The 13,979-nt window shown below is 43.8% G+C and overlaps 1 protein-coding gene across 1 annotated transcript in view; it reads right to left on the reverse strand.

Annotated features, from left to right (window-relative positions):
- itga1 (integrin, alpha 1) overlaps positions 1-13,979 on the reverse strand; it is a 296,244-nt gene that overhangs the window by 38,479 nt on the left and 243,786 nt on the right. The window contains exons 22-25 of the mRNA XM_085965982.1: positions 6,756-6,836; positions 3,983-4,059; positions 2,861-2,950; positions 1,199-1,301 (exon numbers count right to left, since the gene is read on the reverse strand). Of these exons, the coding sequence (XP_085822108.1) occupies positions 1,199-1,301; positions 2,861-2,950; positions 3,983-4,059; positions 6,756-6,836 (351 nt within the window). The remainder of the gene's footprint in view (positions 1-1,198; positions 1,302-2,860; positions 2,951-3,982; positions 4,060-6,755; positions 6,837-13,979) is intronic.

Consider the following 13,979-nt stretch of genomic DNA (forward strand, 5'->3'; position numbering starts at 1 on the left):
AAAAATATCCCGAACGTCTTTTCCATGCAGACTTGTGTGGAGCATAATTGGTTCGTTTGGAGCATAAATACCAGCATGGGCCTGTTGGGCTGAATGGCCTGTTTCCATGCTGTAAATTCTATGTAATTCTATGCATTGTTCCTGCGAGGCACAGCTGGGGAAGTGTCATGAAAATGACCTGCTTTCCTGCTGTCACTTAGATATGGTGGAATGGAGGCGCAGCAGGCACAGTGCTTCACCAAGGGGGACAAAAGAACATTTGTCCAGTTATTATTAGGGGCAAGGATTCAGCGGGAGGTCTTCCTGTCCCATTTTCCTCTATTTTCCATCCCTGATGCACCCAAAAACAGGTGGTATTCGAAAGGAATATCCAGAGCTCTGCGTTTTGGCCTTAGAAAAGGTCAAAACGTCTAGTGAAGCCTGGTGGAAGTACATATATGTGGGCGGCAATGAGGATAGAATTTTCCTGGCTGTGGTGCTTCTGCTTTTGAATTGACACACGAATAGTCACAAGATACTGGAGGGTGACTGGTGGCTGTGGAACTTTACACTAGCATGGAGTCAATGGCCGAGAAATTCGAGGATACCCCAAAATAAACGTGCAGGGAATGACCCCCACACCTGAATGGATAAGCCGAGGTGCATGTAACATTGGGTCTCATTATCTTTGAGCAGGCAAATTATGGACACCTGATGGCCTTCCCCAGACAGCTCACCGGAGAAGAGGACTCGAAGATCAGGCCATTGTGAAGCCAGAGGTGGCCCTCAGCTCAGTCCTTACAGGAGACCGGGAAGGGGGCAACCTAGAAGTGGGGGGGGGGGTGACCAAGAAGGAGGGCAAATTATTTAAAAAATAATTTTGGCCATGTCTGGAAACTTTTTAGCATCAGTTATCTCCCTCAGCCATACAACAAGCTTCTGGAATTTTACAGTTAATTTCTCTCCATTGGGTTTCCACAGGAAAAAGCAATGATAACATCCTAGTCTTTTCCCCAACTTCCTGCAAAATAGTTGGTATAACTTTATCACATTCTCTCTCCATATTATTGTTCACTATGGTACTCGACATAAAGCTGAAGAAATGGCAGGGCAAACATGGAATTCTGAATTGATAATAACTTGCTAACAAATGGGTGTTCAATTTCATCTCTGGTTAAGGCTTTACCTTCTGTTCAATGAAAATGTTACTTTTGCTTACCATATAACTGATGTCTACTGCATCACCAATCTCCTCAATGCTTTTAATAACATCAGGAATTGTATCATTGGCTGCTATTTTAAAATGGTCATCCTTTATAATCCTGGGACAAGAAAGAAAAAGCACTTGAGTGACAGAAAGCAGCAGATGTTTCTCTTTCAGTCAGTGATCTAACTACAAAACACGTCATGAGGGCATTTTAATAGGCTGCTCATTTATAGTAAAAAAAATCACAGCCTTCTAGAATCATCATATAATTAACATACTCATTAATTCATTTTTAAAATGAATGCAGAGCAGCACCCCACATTATTGTACACTGCAGTGGCACTGGCAAAGTTACTGTGCGTTGTTGATAAGGTATGTTACAGTCTTGCGTAACAGTTCACACAATTCCAGCAGTCATGGGGTCGGTTTTGTAATTGAGATTATAATGCTGTCAGCGATGGGCAAAGTTATGGATTCGTGCATTATACATATTGGCCCAGAAATTCGGGTCCCAACGTGTGAGTACGCATGGGGTACTCACGCGTAGGCTCAACGAAAGTGCCGGTTTCATGCATGCACTGCGCATGCGTGGGAAACCGGCACTTCCGTTCCCCTGAAAGAAGGGGTTGACAGGTGGAACGCGTGCGCTGGAGAGGCAGCGCGTGTGCATCGAACTTACGTATTTTTTGCAGGTTTCTCCGGGAGGGTAAGTCTCCAGCAGTTACACTTTTAAAAAGCAGGCGCAAGGCCTGCTTTTAACAAGGTAAGTGGTGAATTAATTAAAATTAAAACATTTTTTCCACAAGTTTATTATTTTTAAATACGTTAAAGAAAGGTAAGTTTATTTTTAGCCCCGTTAGAAAATGTAATTAATTTTTTCAAAAATTTAAATTATTGTTTAAAATAGTTATTTCATGTAATTTATAGTTATTTTAAAAATGTGATGTTTTAAAAAAAATTATTTGAAGTTTTAGTGATGTTTGGGGGCTTATATTATTTATAGGTTTGACAGCTCTTCCTGTCAAACTTATGAATGAAGCATTCCCTGCTACCATTGGCTCTCCATGCATGGCCCACGTGATCCCAGAGGACGCATCGAACTAACGGCGCCCCTGGGATACGCAAGCACTGTGCGCCGGCAGTTGGAGGAGGCCCAGGATCAGAATCCCACGCGGGCCCACAGCTCAACGGCCGGCGTGCTAGGTAAGTGCAGGTCGGGGGCTTGCACCCACGGGAAGTCTCTGACACGAATTTCTGGGCCAATCTCTCCAAGGATTGTCTATAGTGACAATGTAGGTATTATTCTATCAATTCAACACAGTACCAGTCAATGTACATCTTACATGTTGGTAATTCATTCTGTGCAAACATATTTTTCTAGCTTTATATAATGTTAAATTTCAGAAAGGTTAACTAAAAAAACTTTTAAATATTTAACAATATACAATGTGAGTATCAAACACTGGACATCATACTTTGTTAGGATACTGTACTGCCAACATTAGTAGGAAGCAGTATTCACACAACAGGCAATCACCATGTGACAAATTTGGGATAGTTGTTTCTAAAATGCCATTTTATTTTGCTTTCATGTGCACCTTATACTGATGTAGCCTCAGCAGATGCAGAGGGGTAAATAAAGCTTGCTTTTCATAATCTGTAAGTAAATGTTACCTTGAAAAGAGCAGCCCTGCTTCATACAATATTGGAATTGAGATGGTGACTTCATTGTCACTTAAAGTTTCATTTAGTTCACTGCTGTCACTGAAATGTTAAAAATAGAATTTATATTTCACAGAATCTTGTCTTCTGTAGTTTCAACATAAAATCAAACCAACATTTACTTATTTCAGTAAAATTCAACATTTTAGGCAATAAGACAACAAGAGGACAGTTGTATTCTTTTGTAAGGGCCAGTTAAAATTAAGTTTAGTACAGTTTTCGATCTAGGTTCTTTAATTCATAACTTAAAGTCAATAGATAATTCAATAGAATTATCTTAGTAGATTTGCAAAGTTAATTCATTATAAATACTTAGCAGTATCTGAATAACATTCTAATTTAAATTTGAAACTACAGTTTTGTAGACTACTCTAAGTGATTAATCAGCTTTAATGCATTTACCAAGATGTTTGATTCAAGAATTAACTTATTGTATATTAACTTAAAGTACCAAGTAAGGAGATTTCAAATCAAGATACAACAATGAAGCAAGTAATGGCTCAGTCAAACTTGTATCGACTCAATATGGTTTTTATGGCATTTGACACAAAGCTTTTGTTACGGCACTTTCTGAACTAGGGAGTGATGATGCATGGCACTTTTGCAAGCAATATGAGGCTATCTTGATAAGCCTAGAATCAACTGTCTCATGTTTTCTCATGGGATACTGTCTGACCTTCTCAATATCTCCATGTTTTCCATTTTTGTTTTAGTACATTGTGAGCTGTGTGATAGTCACAATTTAAATTTAAAAAATACTTGTCAATTCTTACTTTACACAATTTAAAGCCTTGCATGGCCAATCTGATGTGTCTCATCTAAAAAAGTTCCTACAGTCCCAAACTGGTTCTGCTAGAATGTCACATTTTAAATCTTTGCATTGCAATACAATCTTGGTTCTTCTTCAAGGATCTCTTAAGTCTGCATTCCTGTATGCATAGTTTATTAAATCAACACTGTTTATTTAATGGATTTTAACATGGAAACGTCTATCCTCAGTTCTGCATAATAATTTTTGCAATAATGCGACATTAAATCGAATCCAGTCTCTTCAGAATTAGTGTTCTTCTGTACCTTTCTGCCTTCAGGTGTAAGTGAACATCACCAAGGAGATGAGAGGTATTGAATTCGAATTTCATCTTAAAAGAAACCTGAGAATGAGACAGAAGATAAAAAAGAGATAAAACAGAAAGTTAATATGCTAAAAAATAGAGCTAGGCAATGGCCATTAATTCCAATAAGCCTGTTCATTTTTGATTGTTCATAATCCCATCTATCACTTCTCAATTTCTTCTCTCCAGAAACATGTATTAGTGCATCCTGAACCTGCTTGTGCTATTTGCGGTCTTCCCTGTTAAAATATTCTGTAATTCCATTACGTTTTGTGTTTAAAAATAATTCCAGCTGATTTCCCTTCTTACTCCCAATTTCCTAAGTTTAACTTGCAGTCCTTTGTATTAGACAAACGGGAAACTGTTAATTGATATAATGCAACTTTTGTAATAATTTGGTTTCAATCTACTACAGATAAACATGGCTAACTGTAAATTAAAGTTACATTTGCCTGTGGCAAATAAGAATTCAGAGCAAACTAATCTGGGAATGTCAGTGTAAATGTTCTAAGTGCTCCAAATCCTTATCAGTGTATAATAAACCCACTCTGGGAGTAAGTTAGAGGCAAAGCAGTCTACAATGATGAATTGCCACCACACTACATCAGGAGGGAGAAAGGTATATGTTACGCTCCAGAAAGACTGGAGATCAGAACTTGCGATTGATGATAACATAAGAACATAAGAAATAGGAGCAGGAATAGGCCACTTGGCCCCTCGAGCCTGCTCCGCCATTCAATAAGATCATGGCTGATCTTGTGCTCAAAGCCACTTCCCTGCCCGCTCCCCATAACCCTTCACTCCCTTATCTTGCAAAAATCTGTCTATCTCCACCTTAAATGTATTTAATGACCCAGCCTCCACGGCTCTCTGGGGCAGAGAATTCCACAGATTTACGACCCTCAGAGAAGAAATTGCTCCTCATCTCCCTTCTAAAAGGGCGACCCTTTATTCTGAAACTATACCTCCGAGTTCTAGATTTCCCCACGAGGGGAAACATCCTTTCTGCATCTACCTTGTTGAGCCCCCTCAGTATCTTATATCTTTCAATAAGATCGCCTCTCATTCTTCTAAATTCCAATAAGGCCCAACCTGCTCAACCTTTCGTCATAAGTCAACCCCTTCATCTCTGGAATTAATCTAATGAATCGTCTCTGAACTGCTTCCAATGCAAGTATATCCTTCCTTAAATAAGGAGACCAAAACTGTATGCAATACTCAAGGTGTGGTCTCACCAATACCTTGTACAGTTGTAGCAGGACTTCCCTGCTTTATACTCCAACCCCCTTGCAATAATGGCCAACATGCCATTTGCCTTTTTGATTACTTGCTGTATCTGCATGCTAACTTTTTGTGTTTCATGCACAAGGACCCCCAGGTCCCTCTGAACTGTAGCATTTTGTAATCTCTCTCCATTTAAATAATCATTTGTTTTTTTTACTTTTCCTGCCAAAGTGGATAACCTCGCACTTTCCCACATTATACTCCATCTGCCAAATGTTTGCCCACTCACTGAGCCTGTCTATATCCCATTGCAGATTCTTTGAGTCCTCTGCACAACTTGCTTTCCCACCCTTCTTTGTATCATCCGCAAACTTGGCTACATTACACTTGGTCCCTTCATCCAAGTCATTAATGTAGGTTTTAAATAGTTGAGGCCCCAGCACTGATCCCTGTGACACCCCACTAGTTACCGTTTGCCAACCGGAAAATTACCCATTTATCCCGACTCTCTGCTTTCTGTTAGTTAGCCAATTCTCTATCCATGCTAATATATTACCCCAACTCCATGAGCTCTTATCTTATACATTAACCTTTTATGTGGCACCTTATCGAATGCCTTCTGGAAATCCAAATACACCACATCCACTGGCTCACCTTTGTCCACCCTGCTTGTTACATCCTCAAAGAACTCCAGCAAATTTGTTAAACACGATTTCCCTTTCATAAAACCATGCTGACTCTGCTTGACTGCATTATGATTTTCCAAATGCCCTGCTACTGCTTCCTTAATGAAGGACTCCAGCATTTTCCCAATGACAGATGTTAGGCTAACTGGTCTATAGTTTCCTGCTTTCTGTCTCCCTCCTTTCTTAAATAGGGATGTTACATTTGCGGTTTTCCAATCCACTGGGACCTCTCCAGAGTCCAGGGAATTTTGGTATATTGCAACCAATGCATCCACTATCTCTGCAGCCACTTTTAAGACCCTGAGATGCAGGCCATCTGGTCCAGGGGACTTGTCATCTTTTAGTCCCATTATTTTACCAAGTACTTTTTCCTTAGTGATAGAGATTGTCTTTAGTTCCCCCCTCCCTGTGGCCCCTTGATTATCCATCCAATGTATACAGTGAACACAAGAAGCACTGATATTATCCTATGTATAAACGACATTATATAAAAAATATAGCCACTTAATATGATACTGTAGATTCATCCACAGAAGGACAACACAAGCACTGCCCAACTTTCTATATTTTCTTTAACCAAAACAAATCCATAAAAGTTTTAATCCAAATGTTGTGGTAATATGTAAAAATAACATCTATAAATTTAGTAAAATGCAGGCAAACTCCTGAACCATCAATGAACCAGATGCTTGTTAAAAAGAAAAACATTGAAAAAGTGCTAGTGATTCATTTAAACTGATCAGAATTATATAATTCAAATTATTGTCTTGTTTTTAAAAGAAGTAATACACTGACTTCTAGTTATCAAAACTGAACAGTTCCTACCTCTGCTCCAGGTATAAGAAAAGGGTATCCTACTTTACATGTCACATTGTTTGGTCCTGATGGCATACAATCATCATTTTGCTATAAGAACAACAAAAAACATGTTAATTAATTGCTTCAACAAAATACTGTAAGTGAATGAATTATTATGAGATAACACAGAATTGATTTTTTGACTGTATATTTGCCACTAATTTCCCCCTCTGTTTTGTAAGTTCATTTTGTTTTGTCCCTCGCTTAAGGGATTATCTATGCTACAGACTATTCCTCAGCCAGAAAGGTTGCCTGGCTACTTGTTCCTAGGCTTCTGGGAATATTGGGAAGACCAAAGCCATTGGGCTCGATTTTACCAGGCCCAAGGAGGCGGGTTTGGAGGTGTGTGAGTTGTAAAAATCGCAAAAAATGGCGGGTGGGTCCGATCCCGCCTCCATCCCGCCTCTGAGCAATTTTCCCACATTCGTGGTTTCAGACCCCATTTCTATCCCGCCTCCAAGAGGCGGGATCGGCCCTTACGGCCCTTAACAACCAGTTAATTGCCTCTATAATTCCATTTTGAGAGGCCTTTCTGATTTTACCACATTTCCCCCATCCTGCACGTCTCTTCTGGTACATGCCAGTTAATCCTGATGGCCTCACAAGTGGATTGCTTACTAACAGCTGTAGCTCCACCATTAAAAAGGAGTTTTCACCAATGATCATTTGCAGGTGGCAGAACTTTGTTGTCTCAGGTCTGGGGGAACTTTTAGCAGGTCTACTCATTGTTGTGGAAGTTTGGAGCCTGACACCCATCTCCAGTGTGTCCTTCTGGAAAACCCCTCTCCCCACCTTGACTGAGTGTTTCATCAACTGAGGTATATGCCAGAAGCATGGGAACCATTTATTTCCTTCCCTCCTGGACATCAGATTCAGATGAAGACCAGCCGTGGCAGCAGCAGAACCCTCAGCAACAGCACCACTAACAGCAGCAGCAACAACAGGAGCGCCAAGCTTCTGCTCACCCACCTGAAGCTGCACAGGCCAGAAGGCGCCAGCCTGCGAGTACATTGCTGCCCGTGATGCAAGGAACGCACTTATGTTGGCCAGATTTGCTTAGCCTGCACAATCAAACACTTTTGCCTCGCACCTTCTTACCAGAGCATCAACAATGGACAAGAACCTGCGGATTCCTATCACTCGGACCACCATACTGACAATTGCAAATCGCCCTAAGCCCTCAATGTGGAAGTTCCATTTGCGAAATGACACAGGCCACAACTTCAACAGTTTGCCATCAAATCTATTTATCATCACAATTCAAGGATGGCTTGCCAAAAATCAATACAACAGAACACCCAAGTGACTACCCTTGTGACTATTTGTGCTTTATCTTCCTCTTAACGCATGCTCCTACGTCGTGCTTCCCCTGTGGTTTCAGCAGATGTGGAGGCCCATTGCTCACTTTCTTGTTGCTCCGGTCTCGACACCTTTGGCGGGTGTCCTCTGGGGCTGCGAACCTGTGAGGGCTCGGCAACAGTCTGTTGCTCCTGTGGCTATGCAGGGGCTGAGACGCCCATCTCAGTTGGGTGAGGATTGTGGTGGGGCTCTGACCGAGGGCTTTGCAGTGGCATGGTCGTGTGAGTGCTTGGAGAGGAGCCCCCACTTCCTTGTTGTCTGCCACCAACACCCCTCTCATGGGTCAGCCCCACTTCAGAGCTAGCAAGTGGCTTGACAGCACCTTGCTGCACTTCAGGGGAGCCATGAGGACCCGTTTTTCCACGGAAGTCCTACTGCAGAGGACTTCCATGAAGGTCTGGTTTCTATGCTCAATAGCTGACCATCGCTCCTCAAGAGATGTCAGTCTATTCTGAACAATGACCATGTTTTCAATACCCTGGCGACTAAGCTCCTCCATGGCCATAGCCATCCTCTCCTCCAAGGTAGCCAGCCTTACCACGGAAGTAGCCATCCTTTCCACAGAGGTTGCCATCCTTTCCGTGGTGATGTGTTCATGCGCCAATGCCTCCACAAAGGCTCTGCTCATGTTCGCGATGGACTCTTCCATTCACCCCACACTCACAGCGACCCTGGAGACAAAACCTGCCAAAGACTCCTGCACCTGTTCCTGGAGTTCCAGCACCGCTCTTCTTCTGGATGGACCTGGAGGCACAGGGTCGACATGCAGCTGAGCCGAGCTGGGAGAGGCGCCCTCCGACGATGACTTTCTACTGCTGTCTCCACCATGTGCTGATGCTCACTTGTGATCTGTGATACACCAGGTGACAACACTACTCTATCTCGCGAAGGTCCCACCAAGGTGTGAGTGTCTGCGCTGGTGCTGGGTGCGCTGAATTCTGCTGACGCTGCGCCCTCAGAGGTTGCAGCTTCCTCTGAGGAGTTTTGAGGCTCAGGCTGTTCCTCCTGGACAGTGGGGACGGGTACTTACGATGGTCCTGTGGGGGAGTAAAGGAAAGAGTTAGAGATGTGAGGTAAAGGTTGCATGCACATTGAATTGTGCAGATGATCATAAGTCAATCTGTTAGAGCATCAGAATCATTATCAATCACTCATGCAATGTTAATGAGAGAGATGCAGAACTATTCTGTCACCAGCTTGCTGTGATGCGCTCGTCTGTCCGTCCCCCACTTGCGAATCGTCCTCCACTCCGACGATCTCCAGGGCTGCCTCCTCCGAAGTGGTGAGCTGGGCTACTGGGGGTGGCCCGCCTCCTGTCCTCGCTCTTTCCCTCTTATTGTGAGCTCTCTTTTCCTGCAATGAGGCACATAAGTGGAGTTTGAGTTAGAATTAAGGAGTGAGTGTAAAGAATCCATAGCATAGATGCTTAGAAGGACACAAAGATGGAGTGAGGTCCCAAGACCAAGGGCCCTCCCTGTGTGTTGTAAGTTGTTGTCAGAGCATCACAGTGATAGGGAGTGTGAGGGCTGCAAAGTTGAATAGTTAAGTGAATGTGAACATACAGAGAGAGGGAATGGGTAAGGGTGCAGGGATTTAAGGGTCAAGAGGGATGTGGAGGTGGAGGTTGATAAAGCAGAGTGCTGGCGATGAGAGGCGATGGGGATCAGATTGAAGGTGATGGGAATGTCATACTCACTTTTCCTGTGCGAATAAGGTCATGAAACCTCTTCCTGCACTGCAGCCAGGTTCTGCTGCACGTAGAAATTGCGTTGACCTCCTGGGCCACTTGCAGCCACACAGCTTTAGTATGCTGGGAAGGCTTTTTCCTCCCTGAGGAAGGGAAGAACACATCCTTATTTGCTCTTGCTCCCTCCACCAGAGCTTGGAGGGAGGCCTCATCGAATCTTGGAGCACACTTTGGTCTACTGGTGGACAAAATTGGTGAAGGAAGTGCTCAGAACAATGGGCATAAAGTTTAAAGGCTGAAAAAGAAGCAAGGCTGCTTGCAGTCCTTAAATCCAGCAGCATTGATGATGTCATCGGAGGTGACGTTCTCTATGAAAAGACTCATTGGGCCAGGGGTTTTCACACGCTGGAAATCAAGTGCCCAATTAGGGCAAAATCGCACTTTTGTCCCACTTCACATCGGAGTCGGGATCCTGACACGACGACCACCTGACACACCCCAGCCCGCCCCCAATGGCAAAATCGAGCCCAATGCCTTTGGTCCCCACCACAAACTCCATTCCCTAGACACTGACTCCATCCCTCGCCCTAGCATCTGATTGAGGCTGAACCAGACTGTTCGCAACCTTGGTGTCATATTTCACCCTGATATGAGCTTCCGACTACATATCAGCGGCAAAACTAAGATCGCCTATTTCCACCTCCGTAACATTGCCCGTCTCTGCCCCGCCTCAGCTCATTTGCTGCTGAAACCCTCATCCATGCTTCTGTTATCTCTAGACTTAACTATTCCACCGCTCTCATGGCTGGCCTCCCACATGCTACCCTACATAAATTTGAGGTCATCCAAAACTTGACTGCCTGTGTCCTTACTCGCACCAAGTTCCATTCACCCATCACCCCTGTGCTTGCTGACCTCCATTGGCTCCCGGTTAAGCAACGTCTCGATTTCAAAATTCTCATCCTTGATTTCAAATCTCTCCATGGCTTCGCCCCTCCCGATCTCTAATCTCTAATCTCCTCCAGCCCGAAAACCCTCCTAGATATCTGCTCAAATTCTGCCCTCTTGAGCATCCCTGATTATAATCGCTCAACCATCGGTGGCTGTGCCTTCAACTGCATAGGCCCTAAGCCCTGGAACTCCCTCCCTAAACCTCTCTACCTCTCTTTCCTCCTTTAAGATGCTCCTTAAAGACTACCTCTTGTCATAGAAACATAGAAGATAGGAGCAGGAGTAGGCCATTCGGCCCCTCGAGCCTACTCCGCCTTTCAATGAGATCATGGCTGATCATCCAAACTCATTACCCTTTCCCTGCCTTCTCCCAATATCCCTTGATCCCTTTAGCCTTAAGAAATATATCTAACTCCTTCTTGAATATATTTAATGAATTGGCCTCAACTGCCTTCTGTGGTAGAGAATTCCACAGGTTCACCACTCTCTGGGTGAAGAAATTCCTCCTCATCTCTGTCCTAAATGGCTTACCCCTTATCCTTAGACTGTGACCCCTGGTTCTGGACTACCCCGCCATCGGGCACATCCTTCCTGCATCTAGTCTGTCTAGTCCTGTTAGAATTTTATAAGTTTCAATGAGATCCCCTCTCATTCTTCTAAACTCCAGCGAGTATAAACCCAATTGACCCAATCTCTCCTCATACGTCATTCCTGCCATCCCAGGTATCAGTCTGGTGAATCTTTGCTGCACTCCCTCCATGGCAAGTACATCCTTCCTCAGATAAGGCAACCAAAACTGCACACAATACTCAAGGTGTGGTCTCACCAAGGCCCTGTACAACTGCAACAAGACATCCTTGTTCCTGTACTCGAACCCTCTCGCTATGAAGGCCAACATACCATTTGCCTTCTTAACCGCCTGCTGCACCTGCATGCTTACCTTCAGCGACTGGTGCACAAGGACACCCAGGTCTCGTTGCACTTCCCCTTCTCCCAATCTATTGCCATTCAGATAATAATCTGCCTTCCTGTTTTTGCCACCAAAGTGGATAACCTTGCATTTATCCACATTATACTGCATCTGCCATGCATCTGCCTAACCACAAAAACCTGTCCAAATCATACTGGAGCTTCTCACAGCACACACGCCCACCCAACTTTGTGTCGTCTGCAAACTTGGAGATATTACATCTAGTTCCCTCGTCTAGATCATTAATATATATTGGGCCAGAAATTCCAGGCCAGAAGCGTGAGTGCGGTCGGCTTACTCACGCTTCTGGCCGTTGGAAATGCCGGCGTTCAGCATGAACAGCGCATGCGGGGAACGCCGGCATTTCCAGACCTCGAGCGCGTGCGACTGCACAGGCAGCGCTTGCGCAGTGAACTTCGTGGATTTCATTCATGAAATCCGTGAGGTTAAGTCCTTAGAAGTTACACTGAAAAAAAGCAAGTGTAAAGTGGTTCATTGGCTGCGGAGGAAGATATATTTTATCGTGGAGCTTTTGAAATGCAATATTTTTGTTTGGGAAAGGGAGGGAAGTTATTTTAAGAAATTTTAAGTAAGTTTTAAAGTTAAAATTTTTTTTTTTTTTTTTAAAAAGGGTTTTCAGAACGGTAGGTAGAAGGAGCAATTGTGGCTGTGTGAATGGAATGTGAGAATGAGTTATGTATGTATGTCCACATATATTCCTTTACGTATATGTATGTATGTTTTATATTCCTTTACTATGAATGTATGTTTTTAATTATGATTTTCCAATAAGTTACTTTCTCTGAAAGTCATAATTAAATAATACATTCATACACATAAGTAAAGGAATATATACATAACACGCAAAGGAATATATACAGACATACATACTTTCAGAAGCTCCACGATAAGAAATATCTTCCTCCGCAGCCTCTGGAGCAACTGTACCCATGCTTTTTTCATGTGTAAGTTGTAATGACTGGACCTCACTGAAAGCATTAATGAAAGCGGCGAATTATACTGCGCACGCGCTGCCTGTGCAGTCGCACGCGTTCTGCCTCTGAACCCCTTCGTTCAGAGGACAGGAAATGCCGGTTTTCCCCACATGCACTGTGCATGCTGAAAACCGGCATTTCATCCGGCCAGATGCGTAAGTACCCCGACCGTACTAGCGCATTTGGAAGAGAATTATTGGGCCAACATTTTACATGTCAATAAAATAAAAAATTTAACACTTGCACGACTTGCCCCCTCGCATCTGCGACTGAGGGTCCAAGGAGGTGCATTGCGCAAGAGGTCATCATCGCACGTATCCTCACACTGTTCCCTTTGGGGAACTGTATGAAGTGGTGGAAGGATTTATGGCCGTGATTAACGCTCATTCCGTGACCGTAACCATCTTTGAACCAGCCATTAGGGTGGTTAGTCCTATGGCGGGAGGGTTTTACGGGCTCCCACAAGCTATACAAGGAGGGGGGGGCCACCAACACCCACGGACGCAAGTATCCCGCTGGATGTCCACCCAGAATTTAAAGTTGGAGCTCCGACTCCACTTGCCGGGACTGTCTGGAGTGGGGTTCAAAACCCTACTCCTTCTGGCCCAACGGCAGGGATGCTTACTGCTACGCAAAAGGCCCACTCCGCACAAAAGGTGACACCCATACGTTTCCTGCGCCTTTTCCCTCCCCGTGACTGGAGCCCTATGCTGCCATTTCACGTAGCTAATCGGATTGGGCGTTTGTCATAGCGGTAGGATCCCCGCCGCTGGGCCAGATCAGGGTAGGGTTTCGAACCCCGCTCCAGACAGTCCCGGCAAGTGGAGTCGGAGCTCCGGCTCTAAATTCTGGGTTGACATCCAGTGGGATATTTGCGTCCGTGGGTGTGGGTGGCCCCCCCCTCCTTGTATAGCTTGTGGGAGCCCGTAAAACCCTCCCGCCATAGGACTAACCGCCCTAATGGCTGGTTCAAAGATGGTTACGGTCACGGAATGAGCATTAATCACGGCCATAAATCCTTCCACCACTTCATACAGTTCCCCAAAGGGAACAGTGTGAAGACACGTATGACGACGACATTGCTAAATAAATAAATGGAATTAAAAAAATTCTTTTAGGGCTTTTAAAAGTCTTTAAATTGCTTTAATTCTCTTTAAAACTACTTCAGATTACTCAAAATAATGTAAACATTTAAAAAAGTTTATAAAAGTTACCAAAATCTTCAAAAA

This window comes from Somniosus microcephalus, chromosome 2 (assembly GCF_052327205.1).
Source record: "Somniosus microcephalus isolate GS21.2 chromosome 2, FLI_Smic_1.0, whole genome shotgun sequence".
Classification (NCBI taxonomy): domain Eukaryota; kingdom Metazoa; phylum Chordata; class Chondrichthyes; order Squaliformes; family Somniosidae; genus Somniosus; species Somniosus microcephalus.